At 37.0% G+C, this 24,814-nt stretch overlaps 1 protein-coding gene and 1 long non-coding RNA gene across 2 annotated transcripts; both read right to left on the reverse strand.

Annotated features, from left to right (window-relative positions):
• Positions 1-1,496: 1,496 nt before the first annotated feature.
• prss23 (serine protease 23) lies at positions 1,497-10,389 on the reverse strand. The gene is made up of 2 exons (XM_077531988.1): positions 10,212-10,389; positions 1,497-3,851 (listed from the first exon to the last, which is right to left on the reverse strand). The coding sequence occupies exon 2, from the start codon at positions 3,831-3,833 to the stop codon at positions 2,736-2,738; it is 1,098 nt and encodes a 365-aa protein (XP_077388114.1). The 5' UTR covers positions 3,834-3,851; positions 10,212-10,389; the 3' UTR covers positions 1,497-2,735.
• An 831-nt stretch (positions 10,390-11,220) lies between these two features.
• Positions 11,221-24,373, reverse strand: LOC144026387 (uncharacterized). The gene is made up of 3 exons (XR_013285122.1): positions 24,228-24,373; positions 14,905-14,998; positions 11,221-11,711 (listed from the first exon to the last, which is right to left on the reverse strand). It is a non-coding gene; the product is annotated as an uncharacterized LOC144026387 (long non-coding RNA).
• Between the last annotated feature and the right edge of the window lie 441 nt (positions 24,374-24,814).

Here is a 24,814-nt window from a genome sequence, read left to right on the forward strand (position 1 = left end):
CTGTGGTTTGTTTTCCCTATACACCAAATTGCCTCATCTCAGAATTAAAATGAGGAAGCAGAATTGTATTCAAATGTCTTCTTGTTCTGTAATAATGGCTAAAGAATCAAAATCAGGTTCACAAGAGAAGCAACACTGAATCGATTTACAACTGATTAATCAGACGTTTAATTTGTCCTAATTTGCGGAACTTGAGCAGAGTAAATACTGTATTCAATTTCTCTGACTTCTGTCCACATTTAGTAACTGAATCGTAATTTTGAGTTTTCTACCGTCATTAAGGAATGGAATGTTCTAAAGTGGAAGTAAAGTAAAAAATGTTCCCTTCGAATGTTCTAACGTGGTGTTTTGATTAAGGTTGCATTTGTGGAATATGATTCAAGCAGAAAAATCCACCAGTTGTATATCTGTGGGGACTGTCAAGAAGCTATCGGTGAGCTCTGCACGATCGGTGACGCGCAGAAGATCGGCCATCTTGGATCGGCAACTACAGAGGTCCAAACACGTTCAGACACACGCAAAATAAAAGACATTGTGAAAGGTACAGAACTTTTTTTTTTTTTTTTTTTTTTAAATTTAAATAAAAGCAGCGTGTATCAACCATGTCTTGTAAGAAAGGTAGTGTTTGACACACTGTGTTGGAGCCATATTAGTGTTGTTTTTCTCTTCATGTGATTTGAGTTTGGCCGAATGGTGGCGCATGTGCCCCTATGTTTAAATGAAGCTCATGATAGTGAGCACACACACCGCACTTACTGTAAAGTAGAACAATGCAGACTCACTATAATGTGATGAGGTCAAAAGTAAAATGTTAAAAGGTATTTGTTCTTGTGTAATTGCCGTAGTTGGCGATCCAAGATGCCCGATCACCATTTTGATCCTTGCTGTCGAGTGTCGACTGAAAATGACGTCACCCTTTGTGAACGTCACGTGACCAAACCCAGAAAAAAGAACAGGCTGTGAGTGGTCGTTACAAAGTAATTTGTCCTGACTCCTAATCGTCACAAACGGGAAATAAATATTCTCGTATAGAGATTTTTTTTACTGTTTTGCCTCGTTGTAAATAAGCGAAGTCCTCATCTCGAATTCAAGGTGCATTATGGGTAGCGGCGTGATGCATTGCGGGTGGGCGAAACTACCAAACGGTCTTTGAAAATGTATTTGATCCAATGGAATCGGCTCTGATAGAAACCTTTCAACCGCTGGAAAGTTGCAGTTTTTTTTTTATCATGCATAGCATGTGGTTTAGTGACATCGGGGAAGTTGACTTGCAAGCTTTAAAGTGTACAGTTACGCAAAGATTGTCACCACTCTAATCTCCGCCAGTCAAATTGATAGGGTAGTTGGTAGCCTCTTTTTTTTTTTCTCGCGCATGCGCAAACGTAATGCGCACTTCGTCTATAGCAAAGAAAAAAATCTTTGTTAATGTTGAAGCAACAAGTTGACCACACGAGGGCGCCACAGCCCCACTCTTGCTCAACTGACGACTCCAACGCTGTCATAGAAATCTCTTTATTAAAATATATATATATATGTATGTATATATATATATATATATATATATACACAAGCATTTGTCCAAAAATAAAATTAACATTATGTCACTCAAACCACCAACGTTTTCCTCTTCACAAGAATCAAGTCAATCCTTGATGTTGAATCAAACCTTTTGCTGTTTCCTGTGAAAGACTGCAATGGAAAAAAGAAAATGTCCAAAGGTGTTGTGGTGGATGAGCATACCTATAATCAGGATGAATTTGATCTTCCAATCAAAATCAGCAAAGGCCAGAATCGCTGATCTGGAAACAATTTTTCCTGGTGTGTTTAGGGGGTTTTTGTTTCCTCCTCAAAAATGGTCCGGGCTGATCTTGTAAATGTTCAATATTTACGATAGCTAACTCTTTTGTGTGGTTGCCGCCGAGCCACTGATTCCGAGATTGCAAAGTGAAACAGAACAATAGCAAATTAATCGTGGTGTGTGTGAACAAAACAATAGGCCAAATTTGACCATTATCCTACTTTGCAAAGTGAGCAGAGACCCGATTATAGGATGTCTCCAAAAGATTAAGCGATTATTTGGTGATGTGGAGTGTGTTGGGAGTATTTTTTTTATTTTTTTCCCTCCCAGATCTGCATGGAAGGCAGTCCGGGTTGACAATCAAAAATGTTCCTCAATATTTACCAAAATCTTTTTCTGTAATGATCAACAGAATTATGTACTCTATGAGTGAAATGCAAAGTGGAACGATAACCAATTGAGGGGGGGGTTGATAATCGGACAAAATTTTATCAGAATCTTTTCTTGCGATCATTGTAAGCAAAGACCCAATAACCACATAGCTAAAACATTATTCCAAGCATGATAATCTGGTGGTGTTTTAACAATGATTTTTACTCCCTGATTTGCTTGGGAAACCATTGAGGCGGGGCCTACTATCGTAGATTTAAAATTTGTTCAATATTTACGATAGGAAATCATTAATGTCAGAACAGGTACAGACTCTGATTGTGATATGAAACGGACAGAGAGCCAATCAAGCGGACTTCACCAAAATCGGGCCCGATTGTCAAATGTTTCGACTAGATTATCCTGAGTGATTATCTTGTGGTGTGGAGTATTTTTTTTCCCCCTGACAATGCACACCTGTTGATTTCTTATCGCCATGTGTGGCGTCTCTCACATTTCACCGATGGCTGTCATTTGACAATCGAGTCCCCGCTTGGCCCGGAAGTCGTCACTCCTGCGAACAGTCGAGCCGATTCCCGTGCAGCCAGTAGCAAATCTGCGCAAACTTGAGCGGGGTGATGCGCACGGCCACGTTGTAGTCGCGGTTCTCGCCGTCCACCTCCAGCCACTGGTGGCCCGAGAAGACCCCGATGACTTTCCGCTCCCAGCGTTCCAAGGCGCCGTCCCACACGCGGCCGTACACTCCCGAGCCGCTGGCCCCCGGCCGGGCGTCGCAGTGCTGATAGATCAGGTCGCTGGACGACTCTTCCACCGGGCAGAAGCGGTAGACCAGCTGGCCCGGTCGGTCGCTGTCGAATCCGGAGAAGTGGATGCGGCGGCCTGCTAGGCCGCCCGGCGCCGGCGCCACCGCCAGCCTCATGAAGGGCCGGCGGTGGGGCCAGCGCAGCTCCAGGAGGGCGTAGTCGAAGTCCATGCTGAGCTCCTGAGGGCCCTGGATCCAGCCCTTGGGGACCCGGGTGCGCCTCACCCGAACCCAGCGCACCACGGGCGTGGCGGTTGTGTTGGCTGATGCCGGCGGGGTGAGGAAGCCCACGCGGAGCTTGCGCGCCCCCTTGACGTAGTCCTTGCCGTCATGCAGGCAGTGGGCGGCGGTCAGGACGTGCCAGCGCGACACCAGGACGCCGGTGCAGCCGGTGGAGACGCGCACGGCCGCCGAGAACGGGTAGTCCAGCAGGAAGTTGTCGCCCTGGATGTTGAAGCGGCCATCGGCGCCGTAGATCTGCCGACGGACGCGCCGGCGACCGGTCCGGCGGCTGGGGGTGGAGTCCGCCAGACCGCCGCCGTCCTCTACATCCACGGCGGTCAGCGTGCGAGAGCCGTCCCAGTAGAGGGTCTCGAAGGCCAAGTCATCTGCGGCCTGGTGCCCTGGGCGCCGGAAGCAGCTGGAGTTGCAGTGCGTGGTCAGGTCCAGGTGAGGCCGGGCGCTGAAGCGCGATCGCGTCAGAGGGGTGGGGCGATGGGGGACCAGGGTGGGCAGTGGGGGGTGCTTGGGGGTGTGGTCGGGAGGCTCCAGGGAGGATGAGAGGAGGAGAAAAGGTAGCAGGAGAAGAAGAGCTGCGACGAGGGAGCTGCTGCGATCACTCATGCTGTTGCTGGAACAACACTGGCAAAACACGCACACATGCTAGCACGTTAGCATCAGTCCTTCCGCCACTCGTCCTACATTTAACACCAACCAAAACACGACCTACCTATCTACCTAGTTGTCCTCTCAAGGGTTTGGTTACTGACCAATTGACCTCCGTTTAGGGCTATAATTACCGCCCTACCTATTTAGCTTTAAGGTTGAGAAAACTGAGCTTCTCCACTTGAGTGTTATGTTTGGGTTACCTGTCTACTTACTTAGTTAAGGTTTACCTACCTACCTAGGAGGCCTACCTGCCTACCTACCTCAATAGGGTTAAGGGCCCAGGTTAGGGTTATAAAACTGAACCTTTCCTCTCAAGTGTGAGGTTTAGGCAGAAGCGTAGCTTGCCATTATGGAAGGCAGGCAATTGCTTGGGGCCCCTTAGCCAGCAGGGGCCCCCAGAGGGCCACTGATTTGAAACAAACAGCATATCCTTCACATTAGCAGTGCAAGCAATGACAATTGACTGTCTCAAATTCCATGAGTCAGGTGGGGTTTTTTCTTAAAAAAACCAAACAAAAAACTATGTATATGCACATTTTTAGTAAGGCTTATTTTTTTGGGTAAATGATCATGATTAGTAGTAAAGTTTTGATTTAAAAAAAAAAAAAAGCAAAAAAAAAAGAACAACCATGTAAGGTGCTATTTTTAAGCGACAATGTATAGAAAGAAGTTTAAAAATAATTATTCATAGTAAAACTTTAATAAATAAATTTATAAAAACATCCATGTAGGCGTTTTTTTTCTTTTCTTTTTTAAACGACCACGTATAGTGAGGCATTTAAAAAAAATGCCCATGTATATCCATCCATCCATTTTCTTGACTACTTAGTCCTCACAAGGGTCGCTGGAGCCTATCTCAGCCAGCTCTGGGCAGTAGGCGGTGTACACCCTGGACTGGTCGCCAGCCAATCGCAGGGCACACAGAGACAAACAAACATCCACAAGCACACCTAGGGACAATTCAGAGCGCCCAATTAACCTGCCATGCATGTCTTTGGAATGTGGGAGGAGTGCCCGGAGAAGACCCACGCGGGCACGGGGAGAACATGCAAACTCCACCCAGGAAGGCCGGAGCCTGGACTTGAACCGGAGTCCTCAGAACTGGGAGGCGGACGTGCTAACCAGTCAGCTACCATGCCGCCCTGTCCATGTATCGTCAGGCTTTTTTTTTTTTATTTTTTTTTTTATTTAATTTTCTTTCTTTTTTTAAATGAGCATGTACAGTAAGGCATTGTTATAATTTAAAAAACAACTTTTTTTTTTTAAACACGTCTCGTCAGGTGTTTTAATTAAACAGCCATGTATAGTAAATCATTTTTTTAAATGACCATGTATAGTGAGGCGATTTTATTTAAAAAAAAAAAAAAAAGACCATGTTTAGTGAGGCGATTTTTTTAATGACCATAAAGGTGTTTATTTTTTTTAATTATATTTTTATTTAAAAAAAAACTGCATTAAGGCATTTTTTTTTAAAATAAACGGCCATGTTTAGTGAGGCGATTTTATTTAAAAAAAAAAAAAAAAAAAAAGACCATGTACAGTAACTTAGTAAGGCATTCTTTTTAAAAAAAAATAATAATAAATAAAAAAATTTTAATGGCCATGTATAGGAATGCGTTGTTTTGTTTTGTTTTTTTAAAACACCCATGTCTAGTTTGTCTATTTTTTTTAAATGACCATGTATAGTAAGGCTTTTTTTGTTTTTTTGTTTTTAAACGGCCATGTATAGTGATGCGATTTTATTAAAAAAATAAAAAAAAAGACCATGTTTAGTGAGGCAATTTTTTTCATGACACAAAAGGTGTTTGTTTTTTTTAGTTTATTTTTATTTAAAAAACTGCATTAAGGCATTTTTTTTTAATTTTTTTTATAAACGGCCATGTTTAGTGAGGCGATTTTATTTAAAAAAAAAAAAAGAAAAAAAAAAGACCATGTATAGTAACTTAGTAAGGCATTCTTTTTTTAAATAAATAAATTAAAAAAATTTAATGGCCATGTATAGGAATGCGTTGTTGTTTTGTTTTGTTTTTAAAACACCCATGTCTGTTTGTCTATTTTTTTTAAATGACTATATATAGTAAGGCTTTTTTTTTTTTAAACGGCCATGTATAGTGAGGCGATTTTATTTTTAAAAAAATAAATAAATTTTAAAAACGACCATGTATAGTAAGACTTTTTTTTTTTTTTTAACACGTCTCGTCAGGTGTTTTAATTAAACAGCCATGTATAGTAAATCATTTTTTTTTAAATGACAATGTTTAGTGAGGCAATTTTTTAATGACCAAAAGGTGTTTTTTTTTTGTTTTAATTTTTTTTTTATTTAAAAAACTGCATTAAGGCATTTATTTATTTATTTATTTTTTTAATAAACGGCCATGTTTAGTGAGGCGATTGTATTGAAATAAAAAAAATAAAAAAATAAAAAGACCATGTATAGTAACTTTGTAAGGCATTCTTAAAATAAATAAATAAAAAAAATTTAATGGCCATGTATAGGAATGCGTTGTTGTTTTGTTTTGTTTTTTAAAACACCCATGTCTAGTTTGTCTATTTTTTTTTAAATGACCATGTATAGTAAGGCTTTTTTTTTTTTTTTTTTTTTTTAAACAGGTCTAGTAAGGTGTTTGTTATTAAATGGCCATGTATAATAAGGCGTTTTATTTAAAAAAAAGAAAAAAAAAAGGCCATTTTTTTCTAAACACCCATGTCTAATAATGTGGTTTTTTTTTTTTTATTAAACGGCCATGTATAATAAGGTGTTTTATTTAAACAAACAAACAAAAAAAGATCATGTATAGTAAGGCGTTTTTTTTTTTAAATGACCATAGTGTTTGTTTGTTTTTTTAAATAAATGTATAGTAAGCAATATATATATATATATATATATATATATGTATATATATATATTATTATTTTTTTTTAAATAAATGGCCATGTATAGTGAGGCGATTTTATTTAAAAAAAACAAAACAAAACAAAAAAAACGATCATGTATAGTAAGCTTTTTTTTTCCTTTTTTTTTTTAATGACCATAAGGTGTTTTTTATTTTTGTATTTTTTTAAATGACTATATATAGTAAGGGTTTTTGTTTTTTTGTTTTTTTTTAAACGGCATGTATAGTGAGGCGATTTTATTAAAACAACAAAACAAAACAAAACAAAAAAACGACCATGTAGAGTCAGGTGTTTTTTTTAATGACCATAAGGTGTTTTTTTTTATTTAAAAAACGACCATGACGTAAAACGTTTTTTGTTTTTTTTAAATGACCATGTAGAGTAAGGTGTTTTTTTAATTTTTATTTTTATAAACGGCCATGTCTAGTGAGGCGATTTTATTAAGAAAAAAAAAAGTGTATAGTAAGCTTCTTTTTTTTTTTAATGACCATAAGGTGTTTTTTATTTTTATATTGTTTTTAAACGACCATGTATAGTAAGGCGTTTTTTTTTTTAAATGGCCATGTGTAGTGAGGCGATTTTATTAAAAAAAAAAAAAAAAAAAAAAAAAGACCATGTATAGTAACTTAGTAAGGCATTCTTTTTTTAAATAAATAAATTACAAAATTTTAGTGGCCATGTATAGGAATGCGTTGTTGTTTTGTTTTGTTTTTTAAAACACCCATGTCTAGTTTGTCTATTTTTTTTAAATGACCATGTATAGTAAGGCTTTTTTTTTTTTTTAAACATGTCTAGTAAGGTGTTTGTTATTAAATGGCCATGTATAATAAGGCGTTTTATTAAAGAAAAAATAAACAAAAAACGGCCATGTAAGACGTTTTATTTAAAAAAAAAATAATAATACACCCATTTTTTTCGAAACAACCATGTATAGTAAGGTGTGTTTTTTTTTTAATTAAAAAAAAAACGACCATGTATAGTAAGGCATTTTTTTAATGACCATGAGGTGTTTTTTTTTTATTTTTTTATTTTTTTAAACAACCATGCATAGGCTTTTTCTTTTTTTCTTTTTCTTTTTTTTGTTCTTTTAACTTTTTTAAATTTTCGAGTAATGTTTTTTTTTTTTTTTTTTTTAAAGACCTTGTATAGTAAGGCGTTTTTTTTTTGTTTTTTTTTTTAATGACCATAAGGTGTTCTTTTTTTTTTATTTATTTTAAAACAACCATGTATAGTAAGGTGTTTTTTTTTTTTAATGACCATGAGGTGTTTTATTTTATTTTATTTTATTTTTTTTAAACAACCATGTATAGGCTTTTTCTTTTTTTTTTCTTCTTTTTTTGTTCTTTTAACTTTTTTTTATTTTCTAGTAATGTTTTTTTTTTTTTAATTAAAAAGACCATGTATAGAAAGGCGTTGTTTTTTTTTTTTTTTTTTTTTTTTTTACATGTCTAGTAAGGTGTTTTTTTTGTTTTGTTTTTTTAATGAAATGGCCATATATAATGACCATGTAGAGTAAGGTGTGTTTTGATCATAAAGTTTTTTGTTTTGTTTTTTTATAAACGGCCATGTATAGTGAGGCGATTTTATTAAAAAAAAAAAAAAAAAAAAAAAGACCATGTAGTAAGGCGTGTTTTTTTTTTTTTTTTTTTTATCACCATAAAGTTTTAGTTTTTTTTTTATTTTTAAACGACCATGTATAGTAAGGCATTTTTTTTAATGACCATAAGGTATTTATTTTTTTGTTTTTTTTAAACGACCATGTATAGTAAGGCTTTTTTTTTTTTACGTACAGTGAGGCGTTTTTTGTTTTTGTTTCAACCATCCATCCATTTTCTTGACCACTTATTCCTCACAAAGGTCGCGGGGGGTGCTGGCGCCTATCTCAGCTGGCTCTGGGCAGTAGGCGGGGGACACCCTGGACTGGTTGCTTGTTTTTGTTTTTGTTTCAATGTTCCCAAATTGTAAAGTGAAATCAAGTGGAAAGACTCCCAAAGAGGGAACAATGACCCACTTGTCCCGCATGTATAGATTATCGCCCTCAAATAGGATTTAAGGCAAATATGCAAAGAAGCATTTTTTATGGACGGGCGTTTGCATTCCAACGAAACAAAAGAGGAAGTCAAGTCACCGCAAAACAAGCTGCTACCTTTAAAAAAAAAAATAAGTACAAAAAAATATATATTTTTTTTTATTAAACGGCCATGTATAGTAAGGCGTTTTTTTGGTTGTTTTTTTTTAATGACCATAAGGTGTTTTTTATTTTTTTTAAACGACCATGTTATAGTAAGGCTTTTATTTTTTAAACGGCCATTTATAGTGAGGCGATTTTATTAACAAAAAAAAGCCCAAGAAGTCATTATATATATATATATATATATATATATATAGACGCGCGTTTGCATTCCAACGAAACAAAAAAAAAAAAAGAGGAAGTCAAGTCACCGCAAAACAAGCTGCTCCCTTTAAAAAAAAAAAAAAAAAAACACAAAAGAATGCCCGATGCCCTCACTGCTTCTTGTCGTCCGGATCAGCGCTTCTCAAAAAACTGACGTCCTCGGGAACAGTTTGCTTACTTAATGAATTGCCACCGCCAGGCGGGTACAAACAGGAGACATGACATCGTGATGGATTCACAGCTGCTCAAATGTGAAAGCAGCCTGAGGCAAAGAAGAGCCGAGGCGTGGCAAAGTAAAAGCGGACAGGTTGAGACAAGGGGGCAAAAAAAAGAACATTACTTTTTAACCAAATGCAAGTTTGCACTTGTAAAAAATAATAATAAAGACCTCCAGTGATATCCTAAAAGTGTGGAAGTTGAGCTGTGAATACAGAACACTGGGGGAAAAAAACAAACAAACAAAGTGGTCCAATCCAAATGAAGCCTGAGCCAACATAAGACACGAAATTCCTTCTTTTTTTTTGTTGTTGAAAAAGAAAAAAAGAAGACAAGTGGAGTTTTTCTTGAAGGGCTTCTTTCCTTCTTTCTTTCTTTCTTTCTTCTTCTACTCACTGTTCGATGCAAACATGACATGCCACAAACAACCCAACCGGAACAAAAAAATGATCCAATCTTTTTTGCACATCTGATGACAGTAATATACAAAATTGCATTCCACGCGTGCACGTGAAATTAATGTACACTCAATGTACTGTCAATCATTTTATACAGAGGATTTTTTTATTTTTTTTTACTCCTCTGGGGATCAATAAAGGAGCTACTACATATTATTTATTGGTGTTAGTGCCTACTAGCGAAGACAATTAGAAAAGCATTTTAATTATTCTAAAAACTTATTTTATTGTGTTGGGTGCTTCCATCTATCGATCTATGCTGTGTAGTGAACGCACCACTGGTGAAAGTGAGGTTTCTATTTATGTTTCTATTTTACATTTGTCTCTAAAAACAAAAAACAAAACGATCAATAGTGTAATGAATATTACCTGTTTTATGAATGCGTACCGCCCGTGTTGACATGTCGGTCCTTTTTGGTTGGCCGCTGATGTTCTATCCGGGTGCTCGTGGAAGCTCCCCGGCAGGAGGGCACCCCGGCAGGGGACGTCCAAGTGGCTTCGTCCGTCCGACCAACGTATACCTGCCTGCTGCGCCACGAAGAGCGTCGCAAATGAAATGACGCTCCCGGCTCGGGAGTCCGCACGCGCGCGCACACGCAGCGTCCACTCGAGCGTGAAATCAGGAAGCTTCGGTAGCGCCTCATGTCGAGGCCGCTCGGGGTCTTAGCGCCCGCCTTCTGCTTCACACGAAGCCTCCGTTCAAAAAGTAGCGGAAAAGAAAAAAAAAAATGTCTTTTCAAAAAAAGTCATTATTTTGACTTTCTCATATTTTCTAACGCAAAATGCAATGCAGACATCTCCAATTTTTGTGAAGTGAGGAAAATTTTTATTATAATTATTTTTAATTTTAGTTTCAGGAAAAAGCATTTTTTTTTCCATTTGGCGTACACACATATGAAGCAATTGATAGGATCATTAGGGGAAAAAAATATTTATTATGTCATAGCAAAACCATAAAACTCCAAGAAAATTTTGTTCAAAGTCAGAAAAAGGTGTCAGTTTTTTTCACGCAAGTGTATACACTTTTTAAGAATTATTGATTGATTGGGTTTATTGAACATATAAACATAAACACATCACAGTATAAAATACAAGTTGTAGTCAAAAAAGTGAACAAGAAAATAAAAATAAATCATCAATAGTATCATAAGTTACATGCTCAAAAGTAGAAAGTACAAAAACTTATCTAGTCCTAGTCCCTAATACTTCTATCATAATAATATACTAATAAGTTTATTAATATCAGGTGAATGTACTAGAACTAAGTGCAAACTCTTGAATAGAAACTTAAAATGAAACTTACATCAATCAAGTCTTCATCTTTCACGCAGCAGAGAAACAAAACAAACTCAGATGAAAATATTTGGGAAAAGCACATGTGACAAGTGAAATTAAAATAAACAAGAAAATTAAAACATGAATGTAAAATATTTTTAAAACAAAATAATTCATACACTTTTGAACTGGTATTACCTACAAATAGTTTGAGTGTAAATAAATGTGACATATTTAAAAAAAAAGAAAAAAAAAGGAAGAATGTTGTGGATGCAATTTTTTTGTCTTCATCTTTATTTTGCTGCCAACTGACATTTTGACGATGGCAGTGATGGCAGGTGGATGCCCGGGGCTGTTGCCCCATTATAAGCCCCACCCCCGCACTTTGTGCACCATTGGCTTGACATTAAAAACACGTTTTTATTTATTTATTTTTTTAAATTGTTTATGAAGACAATCGTCACCTCAGATGACCTTGGTCGGAAAGCGTGGGAACCGGATTGTTTGGGAACGCGCCACCAGGCAGGACGACGCTGACCGGCCAAACAAGCGCGCCCGGTCACGGAGACGCAGCGCGCAGGAATGTCCACACATCTCCCCCACAAAAAAAAACAAGAAGACGAGTCAGGATGGGCACAATACCCGACCTTGTTTGATCGCACGCGCACACACATTAAACACAAACTGGCTCTCACGCACACACGCTCTCGCAAATGCACGGATTCTCATTCTCTCTCGCTTTTACACATTCTTTCTATGATGTTCTCTCACATTCTCGCTCATTTGAACACAAACTGTCAACACGTAGTCAGACATCACAGGCATATATTCTTTATCCTCTGTGAAGAACGACAAACGACTGCCACTTACGGTGGAGTAATGTGACTATTTTTGCATTATACTGCCCCCATGTGGTCAAGCACAAATGATTTCATTCGACTTCGTGTCCATTGTTACATGTTTTGATAGGACAATATGAGAGAGTGTGTTAGCATAATTATCAAACTGCCGTACAAGAATAAAGTGTAATTGCACATCCACTACAGTAGGTGGCAGTGGCGCTGTCTTTTTTTTTTATTTTATTTATTTTTTAATTTCATTTCATTATTTCAGACAAATTGATGCACTTCAAATCTTTTCGGTGACAGACAAAAAAAAAAAAAAAAAAGTTAAAGGGATGCTTGACTCATTGAAGAATTTTCAAGCAGTGAAAAGTTAATATTGTGTCCAGAATGAATTTGTAGACTTCACTATTTTTCATGAACAATTAATTACTTTATATTTTTTTAAATTATTTTATCTTAATATTTTTTTTATTTCTTCTAAATAGATTAATTAATTAGTATTATTAGTTTATATATATATATATATATATATATATATATATATATATATAAATATATTATTGATATAATATATTGTATGTATTTATAAATAATTGTAATTTAAATTTATAAATTATTATAAAATATTTATTATGTTTTATTACCTTTAAAAGTTAGTTACTGTAATTAATTAGACAAAATATTAACTTTTTACTACTGAAAATGGCTCAATGAGTCAAGTATTCCTTTAGGTGTTTGTTGTGAGTTCATTTCTATTTCTTTAATTATTATTTTTTAAATTAATAATATTTATATATAGTAATTAATTATTAATTATATATACATATATTTATAAATAAATTATGTAAATAAGTCAGAAGTGTACATAAAATTTTATAGACAAATGCCACCATTTATAAACAATTGGCAATTATGATAAACAGGTGAACAAAACTGGGGGGTGGGGGGGTGTGGGGGGGGACATCTCCAACATTCAGACAGGATTTTCCTACATGTTGTCGCTCACACTTTCCATCCAGCATGATTCATCGGGAGGAAGAAAAAGAGGAGAGGGCGCGACGCGCTCACCTGACGAGAGCGTCAAGTGAACAAAAAAAAGCGGCGGCGCCGCGCTCGGAAACTTAATGTCAGCTTGTTTGACTTTGGAGGAGGACGATTCCTTCCTCTCATTCCTGGTACGCCAACTTTGCAGAGTCTGCAGGATTTCATTTGCGGTGACGTCGCTTCAGAAAAATGTCACCACGCACCAAAAATGGCAGAAAATTCACATCCGCTCAAACCGGGAACGTCTCGTCGCTCGCTCACGTGACAAAACGTCAACATGTTGCTATTAGTGTGCCGTCTGAGTAGTTGGCAGCTTATTCCATTTGTGTGCAGCATAGGAGCAAAATGCTGCTTCACCATGTTTACCTGGAGCCAAGGTTATTTTAGTTCACTAAAACTAACATAAAAAAAAACAACCTAAAATTCCAAAAACAATGTCATTAAAATAAAAACGGAAATGCTTTAAAAAAAAAAAAAAAAAACCCCAAACAAACAAACAAAATAAATAAATAAATAAAACTAAAATTCAAAAAACAATTTTGTAAACATTGGAAAGAAAATATTAAAAATGTAATTTAAATCAAATTAAATTGAAATGAAAATATTAAAAAATGAATTTAAATTTACAGTGTTCCCTCGTTTTCCGCTGGGGTTAGGTTCCAAAAAAATACCCGCAATAAATGAAATCCGCAAAGTAGTTAGCTTTATGTTTTACAACTCTTATAAATGTTTTAAGGCTCTAAAATCCCCGACCGCACAATTTAGACACTTTTCTCATTGAGGCATTTACATGTTCTCACATTTCTCTCTTGTTCAAACATTGACAATATTCAAACCTTCATAAATTTTATAAAATGGGTATATTACTGTAAAAAAATATGCAAAATTGCACTTAAAAAAAAATCCGCGATACAGCGAGACCGCGAAAAGTGAACCGCGTTATAGCGAGGGAAGACTGTAATCGTAAATATATTAAAAATGAAATTTAAATAAAATTAAATAAAAATTTAAATGGATATATTTTATTTAAATGAATTTAAATGAAATGAAATTTAAATTTATTTCAAAGAAAATACTAAAAATGTAATTTAAATAAATTGTACAGATTGACGCTGTAAAAACGTAAATAAAGAATATATAATATATAAAGCTAATATAATATAAAGCTATCTAATATAAAGCTAAATATATTGAATAAATAATAGATTGAATACATGATAAATACACAAATTAATTGCCTGATTAATTTCGATTGTTAGTATGTTCCTATTATCATTTTTTTGTGATTTGTGAACAGATAAACGAAACCAAACCGAAGTCAACACATCTGAATGGCACATTTCGTTAGCGCTGCTGTATTGACGTCAACGGTAAGTGCTTCAATCTATTTTATTATTTCTTCAAATCAAAACTAATCATTGATCCATTTGATAAGTTGCAAATTAACCGCTGCACCTCTAAATGTGATCAAAAAGTATATAGACTGAAATTAGGTCAACTCAGTTTAGTGATAAGCGCAGTGTGAAATGGGGGCGGTGTTTAGGTTGATCGCTTCTGCCATCTAGTGGGAGAGCGTTGAATTATTTTCGCTGGCATCGATAGATGAGTAAATCCACAACATTATTTGTGAATCAGTGATCGCTTTCTGATCAATTAGTTGAAATTAGGTCATTTTCTGTATCAGTGGAATAAAAGTAGCCTCATTTGTTTCCCCGTCTGCGGCAGACGTGTTTGCAGACTTTTCCGTCCTGCTTCGTCACACTCGTTCATTTGTGTGTCCGCAAAAGGGATGTTTTCCATATTTGCGTGCATGTGTTTTCGTAGCGGTGGACAAATAACCGCAGGGGTGTTGGAAAAGGGGCGCGGGGGGGGGGGTGTCTGGTTTTGGCACTGCTCACCCTCAGCTGATGTCTGAAACGTGAAGAAGTGTCCCACTGGCCACCTCCAGTTCCCGCTCCTCCTGCAGGGCCGTTGATGATGTCATCTCATACACTTGGAGGAGCAAAATGGAAAAGAAGAAAAAAAAAACTTGATGAAAACAGAAGCAAGGAATGCAAACTGAGTGAGTGTGCGGAAATCTGTTACTCCACATTATTTTCCTGTATTATTAAAGGATAATTTTCAGCCGTTGGTCATTACCTACTTCCTCAGCACAGGTGATGTCATCTTCAGTCAACAGCAAGTTGAAAATTCACTTTTAAAGGTATTAATTGTCCATGAGAAGTAATTAAGTTATCAAATTGATTCTGGACAAATAAGAACAAGATATGAACTTTTGACAGCTGAAAATGGCTCAATGAGTCAAGTGAAGCTTTTAACAGACTTGAAGTGTTGCAAAACAATTTGCAAACAACTCTGTGAATTCTCTGGAACATTCTGAGAGGCAATGGTCATAAAAATTTCATTTCAACCTCACTCTGAAGGGAGTCATGCAGCTTTATGTCACCTCAAGACTGAACGTTTCGACAATAACCAGTGAAAACAACTCGATGAGAAACATTTGAGTCAGATTTTTTCTTTGTTGAAAACTATTAGAAGTTAAGTGCACCCATCAAACACATTTTATTTATTGCATCACAATCTTTTTTCTCATGTACCCGAGACCGGCATGAGAAAGTTGGCCAACGGCGTCGCTAGGGGTGTGAATTGCCTAGTACCTGACGATTGATTCGTATCACGATTCACAGGTCATGATTCGATTCGATACCGATTAATCCCGATACGAATTTATAAGTCGATTGTTGCGATTTTTTTTCATTCAAATTTAGAAAATACTAATCAGTAAGCTTGTAGAGTGTAAGATTTATATGAAAATGTATTATTTATTTATCTGAAATTTCAGTCTTATAGAGGTTGTAATCTGTTTCATGATTGAACAGCATTAAAAAAAAAAAAGAAAAAAAAAAAAAAGGCAATGATGATAAGACGTTGAATGGGTAAGACTGCCGAATGAACAATTCTGTCCTCTTAAAAAAAAATAATAATAAAAAATGTATAATACGTGGCCCTAATATGCCATCATAGAACTGAGACAGCAGCAGTTCACTGGATTTTTTTCTTTTTCCCAGAGGTGCATTATTCCAACTTTGTTGAACTTGGGTTTGTATTACCGAACTGTGTCGTCGTGAGAAAGACGACGCCACTCCTTGCAACTATGTCCACACACACACAGGTTGAGTGGGCACCTGAGTGCAGCATGGAATGCTCCGGAATGTTATCCGACACTTTTTTGCTGCAGACTTTCAAAAGGGAAACCTGCCCATAGGGACGCCATGGTTGCCAGGCGACAGGAAACATTTGATAACGGCCAGTGTTATCTGAGCGTGTGTGTGGGGGTGCGTGTGCGCGCGTGTGTGTACAGTTGGCTTTGCAGCGATAGTGTTAATGAAAAGCGGCGACTTCCTGGCGCGAGCGTCCATCGGTTTTGGCGGAACAAAGGCTTTACGCTGATGATGTCATTTGGATAAGAAAAGTTGTGACCGTCTTCCAACTAAATGCCAAAAGAAAATAAGCAGTTAAAAAAAAAAAAAAAAAAAAAAAAAACAGTGATTCATCTTGGTGAGAAAAATCATCTTCGGCACCATGTTGATATGCAAAATGTCCTTATTTGCATGGTTCTTCGGAATTCTGTCATTAAGATAACACGGAATCATCTTTTGTCTATGTCGCCGATTTTGAAACAAAATTGAAATTGACAGTATATCTTAGCATTAAGCTAAAGAACTTATGGAATGATATGGTTGGCTTGAATATTTTGTTGTTTTAAAATACTTATTTCATGGCAGTGAGAACAGGTACAAACGAATGCTTAAAAATGTGTTCAACAAGTTTAAATGTGTTCATAGTATCGAGGAATTATTAATTAAAAACAAAACACAGAGTACAAGGAATCCTCGAGTTACGTTGGCGTTCCGTTCCTACACTAGCGATGTAACCTGAATTTTAAGTCAAATTTCCCCATTAAAATCAATATTGACATTAAAATAATTTGCATACAAAAAATCTAAAATACATAAAAAAAAAACAAAAAAACAAGATGCTGTACGACATGAGTCTTTGCCGATGTCTTTTTATGATGTCTAGCTTAATTTCCATGGTAACTACTTTTTAGACGTAGCTTTCTTCTTTGGGGCCATGATGTGTGGGGATAAAAAAAAAAAAAAAAAAAAGGGGGCAAAAAAATCAAAAAATACTCCCACAAGTGCACAAGCGCTAGCACTAGCTAGCGGCTAAATAGTGGACGAGGGGAAAACACCGCGGCCAAAATGGAGGACGAGGAGCCAAAATGGCGGACAGGGCCAAAATGGCGGACCGGGTGCAACCGTTGTAAAATCAAAACGCGTTGGGTCGAGTGCACCTTAAAGCAGCTATATGTAAGATTTAAAATTTCAAATCGCTACTGCCGCCTGTGGCCGAAAACAAACTGCACACTCGTACACGCTGCGCGCACTCGTACGTGCACAACCTCAATACTGAAGACTGGGCTCTTCATATCCAATTAAACTATGTTTTCAGAGGTAAGAAGTTTTATAATGTTATACAAAGCTGGCCACTTCACGGAATGAGACTCTCGATCCCCACTAAACAATCGATGTCCACGGGACGTGCAGATCATATTGCATTAGTCGGTCGAAGTCTAGTCCTGTGTTGTACTCCAAAACGATGTGCAAATTACGTCAATTAATTGGACCTCATTCCGATGTTAATATGCAGTTACATATTGTAGTCACCCCGCTCGACGGACGTCAACCTGATTCTAGTCATTATTAGTGTATGTCGCCCCCAGGCTAGCGTCATTGTGCGTTAGCCGAAAGGTGGGCTGTCAGTTATGGAAATTGACGATTGTGAAAAACATATAGACCCATTCACTACTTAGTGTGATATGGCCGTGAATGTTATCGCCATTCAGTAGTACCGTTCACATTCCGTTAGCATAATGTAGCTACAATAGGCTGTTTTCACGGAGGAAAATAAGGCAACATTTAGCCTGATTGAAACGCCGCGGAATGGAACGTCTGTTCTTCATAAAGTCATTCTGTTCCATTACATTCAACTTTGCCGCCCCTTTCACGCTAAATGTTGCCGTCCACCTCACTTTCACCCCAATAGTTACGACCGAGAAGTGATCGATCTTGAGGTTACTGCTATTTGAAAACAACAAATTTTTTTTCTAAATGTCAAGACACTCGCTTCTTACCTGTTGGAGTAGAAAGAAAGCCAGCTGTGAATCACTTTTAAAATAAAATAATTTAAGGCACTTTAAATGTTCCCTCACAATACACTGACCAATGGCAGAGCCTGTTCTTGCTTTTTTTTTTTACGTTTTGGTAAAGCTTTAAGTCCATCCATGTTCTGTCATATTAGCTAGCTAGCTAGTTAGCGCTAAGCTAACCTAGGAGGGTTTGTCTCTCCGATCCAAATTCCAAGTTTGTAACCTTGATTGCTTAAAAGTTGAAGTTAACTTAATGTAGCCGGCTAAACCTTGCCATAAATGTGCAAACACTTCGGGTGTCGCTATCAAACGCCTCCCCCACAACGATTGATGAGTCATTCAGTTCAATACACCACCGCTAACAATCCATACTCTTACGGAAACAAAGCAAGCTGTAATTACAACCAGCCCAGAGAGATATTAGCAAGCTTTTTTTTTTTTTTTTTTTTTTTTTAACATTTTTTGGCCATCCAGATCATGTTTGCATGACGTTACCAAGCGAGGAAGCAGTTCAGACAAACAAGGTCTGCCATCGGCACATGAAAGCATTTAAACAATTCAGTTGGACTGAGAAAAAAGAAAGAAAGAAATTCACTTTACATCCACGCACGTTTCCACCAGAGAAGTGAAAGAGGAGCTGAGTGTCACGGAGGGCCAATCAAAAACAAAAAGCAAGGGTCGGCGCCTTCGCTCTCCGCATTCTTTCCATCGTCAGGAATTTGCAGAGGTTTGGATCCTGCGGCGGCGACGGGCCTTTCCCGTCTACGCGTGCGAATGCTGCATCAGTAGCAACTAGGTGGGATCAGTACCTTGCTCAAGGGCACATCCACATAGTCACAGTGGCCTGGGATCGAACCCACATTGTTGTACTAGTGATGCTAAAGAGTACTACTAAGTAGACCTTAACCTGGATATAAAGGCTATGAAATAAATGCTCAAACGGCTTTCAAAAAAAAAAAAAAAAAAAGTCCAGTTGAAAGGTCTGTGTGTGTGTTTGTGTATGTTGAAGGCTTGACGAGTGGAACCGGGCCAACTCGCTGGCCCTTGTTCACCCACAACAAACATGGCCAGGACACACGCAGCAAAGGTTTGAACCCGGGCCACGCCGCCATTACGACACGTCCGCTGCAATTAGCGTCCTTTGGACTGGCCGACGTTGGCGCAAAAAACACGGCAGAATAACCGCAAAGAGGGACAACAATCATGAAAATCAACAACAATCCATCATTCTTAGATAGCTAGATCTTGTTATAGATTTCTTTATAGCTTGCCAAACAGATTTCTTTATAGCTAGCTAGCTTTCGTCATAGCTAGTAAGCAAGCAATCTAGACAGATAGGTAGCTGGCCAGACAGACTTAAGTTAGATCAAGTCTATAACATATGCTGTACTAGTTTCGCGCAACATAGTTAACAAAAAAATTACTTTTGTTAAAAAAAATAATGTATTCCTATAATAGTATAAATAATTGGTTGTTCGTTTTATTTGTTGTTTTATTCCCATTTTTTTTTTTTTTAAACTTTTTTTTACCTTTTGGCTTACAATGACATTAAATATACATTTTCAGAAGAAAACCTTTTCAAGCCTAATAGAGTACGCCGCTGTAGTTTCACGTTGCTTATTATCGTCACATTTATTGCTACATTTGTTTTCATATAATGTTTTTATATGACGAGATCCCAAATTGAGCTCAACTGGGGGCAAGAGTTTGAGAAGCATCGCTGAAAATGCTCTTTTTTTCGCTTGAACTCATTTGGTAGCAAAACAAGCGGACGTCGGAACTCGAGAAGGAGCGAGCGAAAGACGAGCGAGTGACGAGAGGCAAGCGCTGGACTCCTCCTGACCTTTCTTGTTGCTGCTCTCAGCGCTCGAGCTGCTCATGCGAGGCCATGGCAGGACCACGACCCCGCCCTCCCCCCAAGATATGTGTAATAAGTAGCTCTTATTCCACTAATACTGCTTCTTAAGCCACCTCTTAATCGCACCACCTTCCACATTGCAAAAAATACCGTACAAAAATGAAAAATAATGGCAACTAATCAACATTCACTATCCAAAGCAGTTCACAATCAACATTTCTCTATTAAAATGAGAAAAATATTGAAATAAAGCACATGCTCGTCAAGCAGAGGTTCGAATTATGACATGATTGTACGAGTGAAGCAAGTGTGGATTCCAAGTGGATTTTTTTTCTTTGCATATTTTGTTCTATATTTTGTAGACAAGTCCAAGCTCAACTGTTCTTGGTTTCGTTTTTTTGTAAATTATTCATGTAAATGCAATACGTATGAACAATTTCCACAAATGCGATTTAAAAAAAATAAAATAAAAAAAATAAAAAAATGGTAGGAAGTAGTGTTAATTTAATCCACCATTTTTAAATATAGTCTCAGTTTTAGTCCAGTTTCAATCATGTTAGTTTTTACCATAGTTAGTTAGCCTCATCCTGTTTTTATTTAGTCAATTTTTAATCAACTATAAATTAAGCATTTAGTGCAAGAAAACATTTTTTTTATTAGTCTAGTTTTAGTTAACAAAAACTGTCAACTTTTTAGTCTAGTTTTAGTCAGGACAATCATTTACTTTTGTCAATGAAAATTGAACAAAAAATAATTTTGTCAACACACATTTTTCACCGGACTAAAACTAGACTAGACTAAAACCCTCATCAATAAACAATAACTGGGACTAAATCAGTATGTATTTTCGTCGACTAATGAAGACGAGACAAAAATGTACTTCATTTAATAAAAACTGCATTAAAGTCTATGGACATTTTTAGTCCATGAACAAAAATGAGACGGAAATGATATGATTTGGAAAGTCTTGTTTGTGCTAAATTCATCAAAAAGATGAGAAACAATTTGATGTGAAATAGTTTTAGATCTGAAATGTTCAACATAATCTGCTGACAAAAAAAAACAAAAAAAAACACAGGGGTTAACACTAGTAGGAAGTAACAAAGTACTTTATTACTATATGCATATTTACTTTTCTGATGATTTTTCCCCCCCTTTTATTTCTATTCCCTACTATTTTTGTTATTAAATATTCTTGACCATTCGTGTGCATGGAAGATGAACAGATATGTATTGTAGAAAGAGAAGTAATCGGCATCCAAGCGAAAACATGGGCCAAGTCACGAGTTATTGACGAGATTGTAACCTCAGAAAAATGTTGGACTGATGTGATAATATTTGAGTGACTGACGTTTGGCATGTTTTCGTGCCTTCTCCCATTACATCATTCAGTGTAATGCCGGGAAACTGACGGACGGAAGAAAAATGTCGATTAAGGCGTCGGCTAGCCATCACTGGCATTCAAGCTCATAGATGAAGACGACACACGTGCTTCTCAAAGTTCCTCATTTCCTGAGGGTCCAAAAGCCATAGCTTGCAAAATAATGATTTACAATAAGGGAATGATGATCTCCCTATGAAATATATGAACTAGAGATTGGTGAGTACCAAGCCTGTTTTTAAGGTATCGGTACACACGTGACAGCAGCCGATACCAGTACAGTGTTCCCTCGTTTTCTGCTGGAGTTAGGTTCCAAAAAAATACCCTCAATAAATGAAATCCGCATTAGTTAGCATTTATTATAAATGTTTTAAGGCTTAAAAACCCTTCACAACACAGTTTATACACTTTTCTCACGAGGCATTTATATTTTCGCACATTTCTTTCTTGTTTAAAAACACAATGTTCAAACCATAAATTTTATAAAATGGGTAAACTACTGTTAAAAAAAAAAAAGAATGCATGCAAAATTGCACACACAAAAAAAATCCGCAATACAGTAAGCTGCGAAAAGGGAAGTGTTTTAGTGAGGGAACACTGTATTGGCGAGATTGCTGCCCTCTTGTGGCTATTTTACGACAAGAAACTAGCTCTTTTACTGCCACGCGTTATTTAAAAAAAAAAAAAAAAAAAAAAAAAGTGCCAGCTGATTTCGAACATTTTAACACAACTTTCAAGGCAAACAGAATAGTGTGTGCTTTTACTACATACACAATGTGGGTACCAAATGAAAGATCGCATTCCATTTTTTCATTGTTTCAACCTTGTTCCGTTCTTTAGTAATCACCATTTGAAAATAGGCAATTTGAGTGACATTGAGCGAAAATTGAAAAGATGAGAAAACAAGCTTTTTTGTGAAAAGATACATTTTCTCCACAATAGTGACACTAATATTTGTTTAGTGATGCTCTGTGAATTAGATGTAACGTGACAAAGGCTTTCGATCATTCGTCATCCTTGAACACGTTGGATTTCATCAGATTCCTTCATGTGTCATTCTAATTCCATACACTGGAAGCCCATTGAAAAGAGATACAATGCCGCCATCTGCTGGCCTTAGTTAATGGCTGTTTTTGATTCCACATCCCATTGACCAGGCAGCACTTCACTTAGACCTTGCATTTCCCATTGTTTAAAAAAATAAAAATGTAGTTGATGTCATTTAACGTTTATGGTGGCATACATCGTAATTTTACTAATCGTAATTAAACGTTGTTGGCGGTCAAAGAGCTAGAAATGATCAATTTGAAGAATAGAACATTGCCATTCATTTCCTGCAATTTTGAGGGAGAATACAAATTGGGATATAAACGTCATTTTTCAAATTCGAGTCCAGCACTGACAGAAGCAAACGGTGCTTCGAGACATTTTGTGGTGTTAGGATTTGTGAGGGGGTTCTTGGAAAAACGTCCTCCTGAAGCCAAAAAGTGCGCCAAGCCTCGTTGGAAATATGCATACTTCTTCTTCTTCTTCTTCTTCTTCTTCTGGGTAAGCGAGCACTTGGCCACATGTTGGCCCACTTGCGTGCGTCGGGTCGGGTCGGGAATGGCGGCGGTGAGGTCTCCCCCATTCGCCCTCGGGATTCCCCCCATCAAGATGTCACATTAGCCGGGATGAAAGCCGGTAAAGTGGGCCGTGCGCTGACCTCCATCTGATCCCTCACTAACCGGAATGACGACCGCCGTCGACTACAACTGGCAGCCGGCAAGTGCTGGACTGTCAAACCTTCGGAGCGCTTAATCAACAACATACGCGCCGCAAGCACGTCCAAAAACACGCCAGAGGGATGAAAGGATGCTGGTGGCAAGGAACCAAGTACAAATATTTTGGTACTGTACATCATCAGGTACTTCACTTGAATAATGGGGTACGATTTTCCTGCATTGAAATGAATAGAAACACGTAAAATGTGTCATGTGATTTTTATTTTATTTAAGTAAAGATGTTTACTTTTTTTTTTTAACACATAGTTGTGTTAAACTTCTTTACTTAAATAAAATTGAAATCTTTTTTTTTTTTAAATCTTTTTTAAATCTAACATTTTTATTTTATTCAAGTAAAGAAGTTTAACACAATTGTGTTAAAAAAGATTTACATTTCTTTAAATAAAATAAAAATTTTAGATTTAAAAAAAGTTGTATTTTATTTAAGTAAAGAAGTTTAAATCTTAAACACAATAACTATAATAAACACAATAACGACAATAAAATTACTTTTTATTTTTATTTTATTTAAGTAAATAAGTTTAAATCTTTAACACAATTCATTACTTAAATAAAATATTTTTGCATTGAAATGAATGGAAACTCGAAAAATGTGTAAATGTGATTTTTATTTAAATAAAGAAGTTTAGATCTTTTTTTTAACACACTGTTGTGTTCAATGTCTTTACTTAAATAAAATAAAAATCACATTACCCATTTTTCAGGTTTCCATTCATTTCAATGGAGGAAATCATACCCCATTATTTAAGTGTAGTAGCTGATGAAGTCCAGCAACTAAATATTTGTACTTGGTTACTTGTCACCAACATCCTTTCATCCCTCTGGCGTCCACTTCTAAAGGGGTGGAGCTTAAGGTAATAACGTTCTCTGCAAACGTCTAAAGCTGAAACAGTTTTGTGATTAAAATTGCTAATCACAATCACAAAATCGAAAATCCATCCACTTTTATCAATCTCCTGGTGGCCATTTTGTCCTGCATCGCCTACCTGCTGTCCATCGAAATTGACGTCAAAGTGCCTTCGGGCTCGCATTGTGCTCGTCATGTGACCAAACAATCTGTGAAGAGGAATGAGCTTGGACTGGATCGCCATGTGGAGTCATTGAGCAATAATCACACACACACAACGTGAACACACGCCTTCGCTCACTCCACCAGCAAAAGTCCCCCCCCCCCTTTAACGATGTCAGCAGGTGTCGGCGCGTGAACATGCAGAAAACACCTGAATGTCACTCATACTCAAGAGGCCCCAACATGCGCAGACGGAACGGAACAAAACGATCGTCGGCGTCGTGCAGCAGTTCACGTCGGGGGTGAAAAGAAGGAAGGAAGTCGCATCTGTGCAAGTCGTAAAGAAGTCAAACGTTTGCAGTGGAAAGTTACTAGCATGTCCCAAGTCATGTCCAGTCTTGACAGGCTTGGAAGGGGGAAGGATATACAAAATGTGTTTCCAAAAAAATAAATAAATAAAAAACAGAAAAATAACCACTGCAAACAGCTAGTTGTCAAATAAACACTATTAACTTGCTACTTGGATCTGACCAATTTATTAGCTGGCCAATTAATCGGCAATGT

This window comes from Festucalex cinctus, chromosome 9, assembly GCF_051991245.1.
Source record: "Festucalex cinctus isolate MCC-2025b chromosome 9, RoL_Fcin_1.0, whole genome shotgun sequence".
Taxonomy (NCBI): Eukaryota; Metazoa; Chordata; class Actinopteri; order Syngnathiformes; family Syngnathidae; genus Festucalex; species Festucalex cinctus.

Coding starts and splice junctions, on each gene's coding strand:
- prss23 (XM_077531988.1), bottom strand. CDS start 3,833: ATGAGTGATCGCAGCAGCTCCCTCGTCGCAGCTCTTCTTCTCCTGCTA.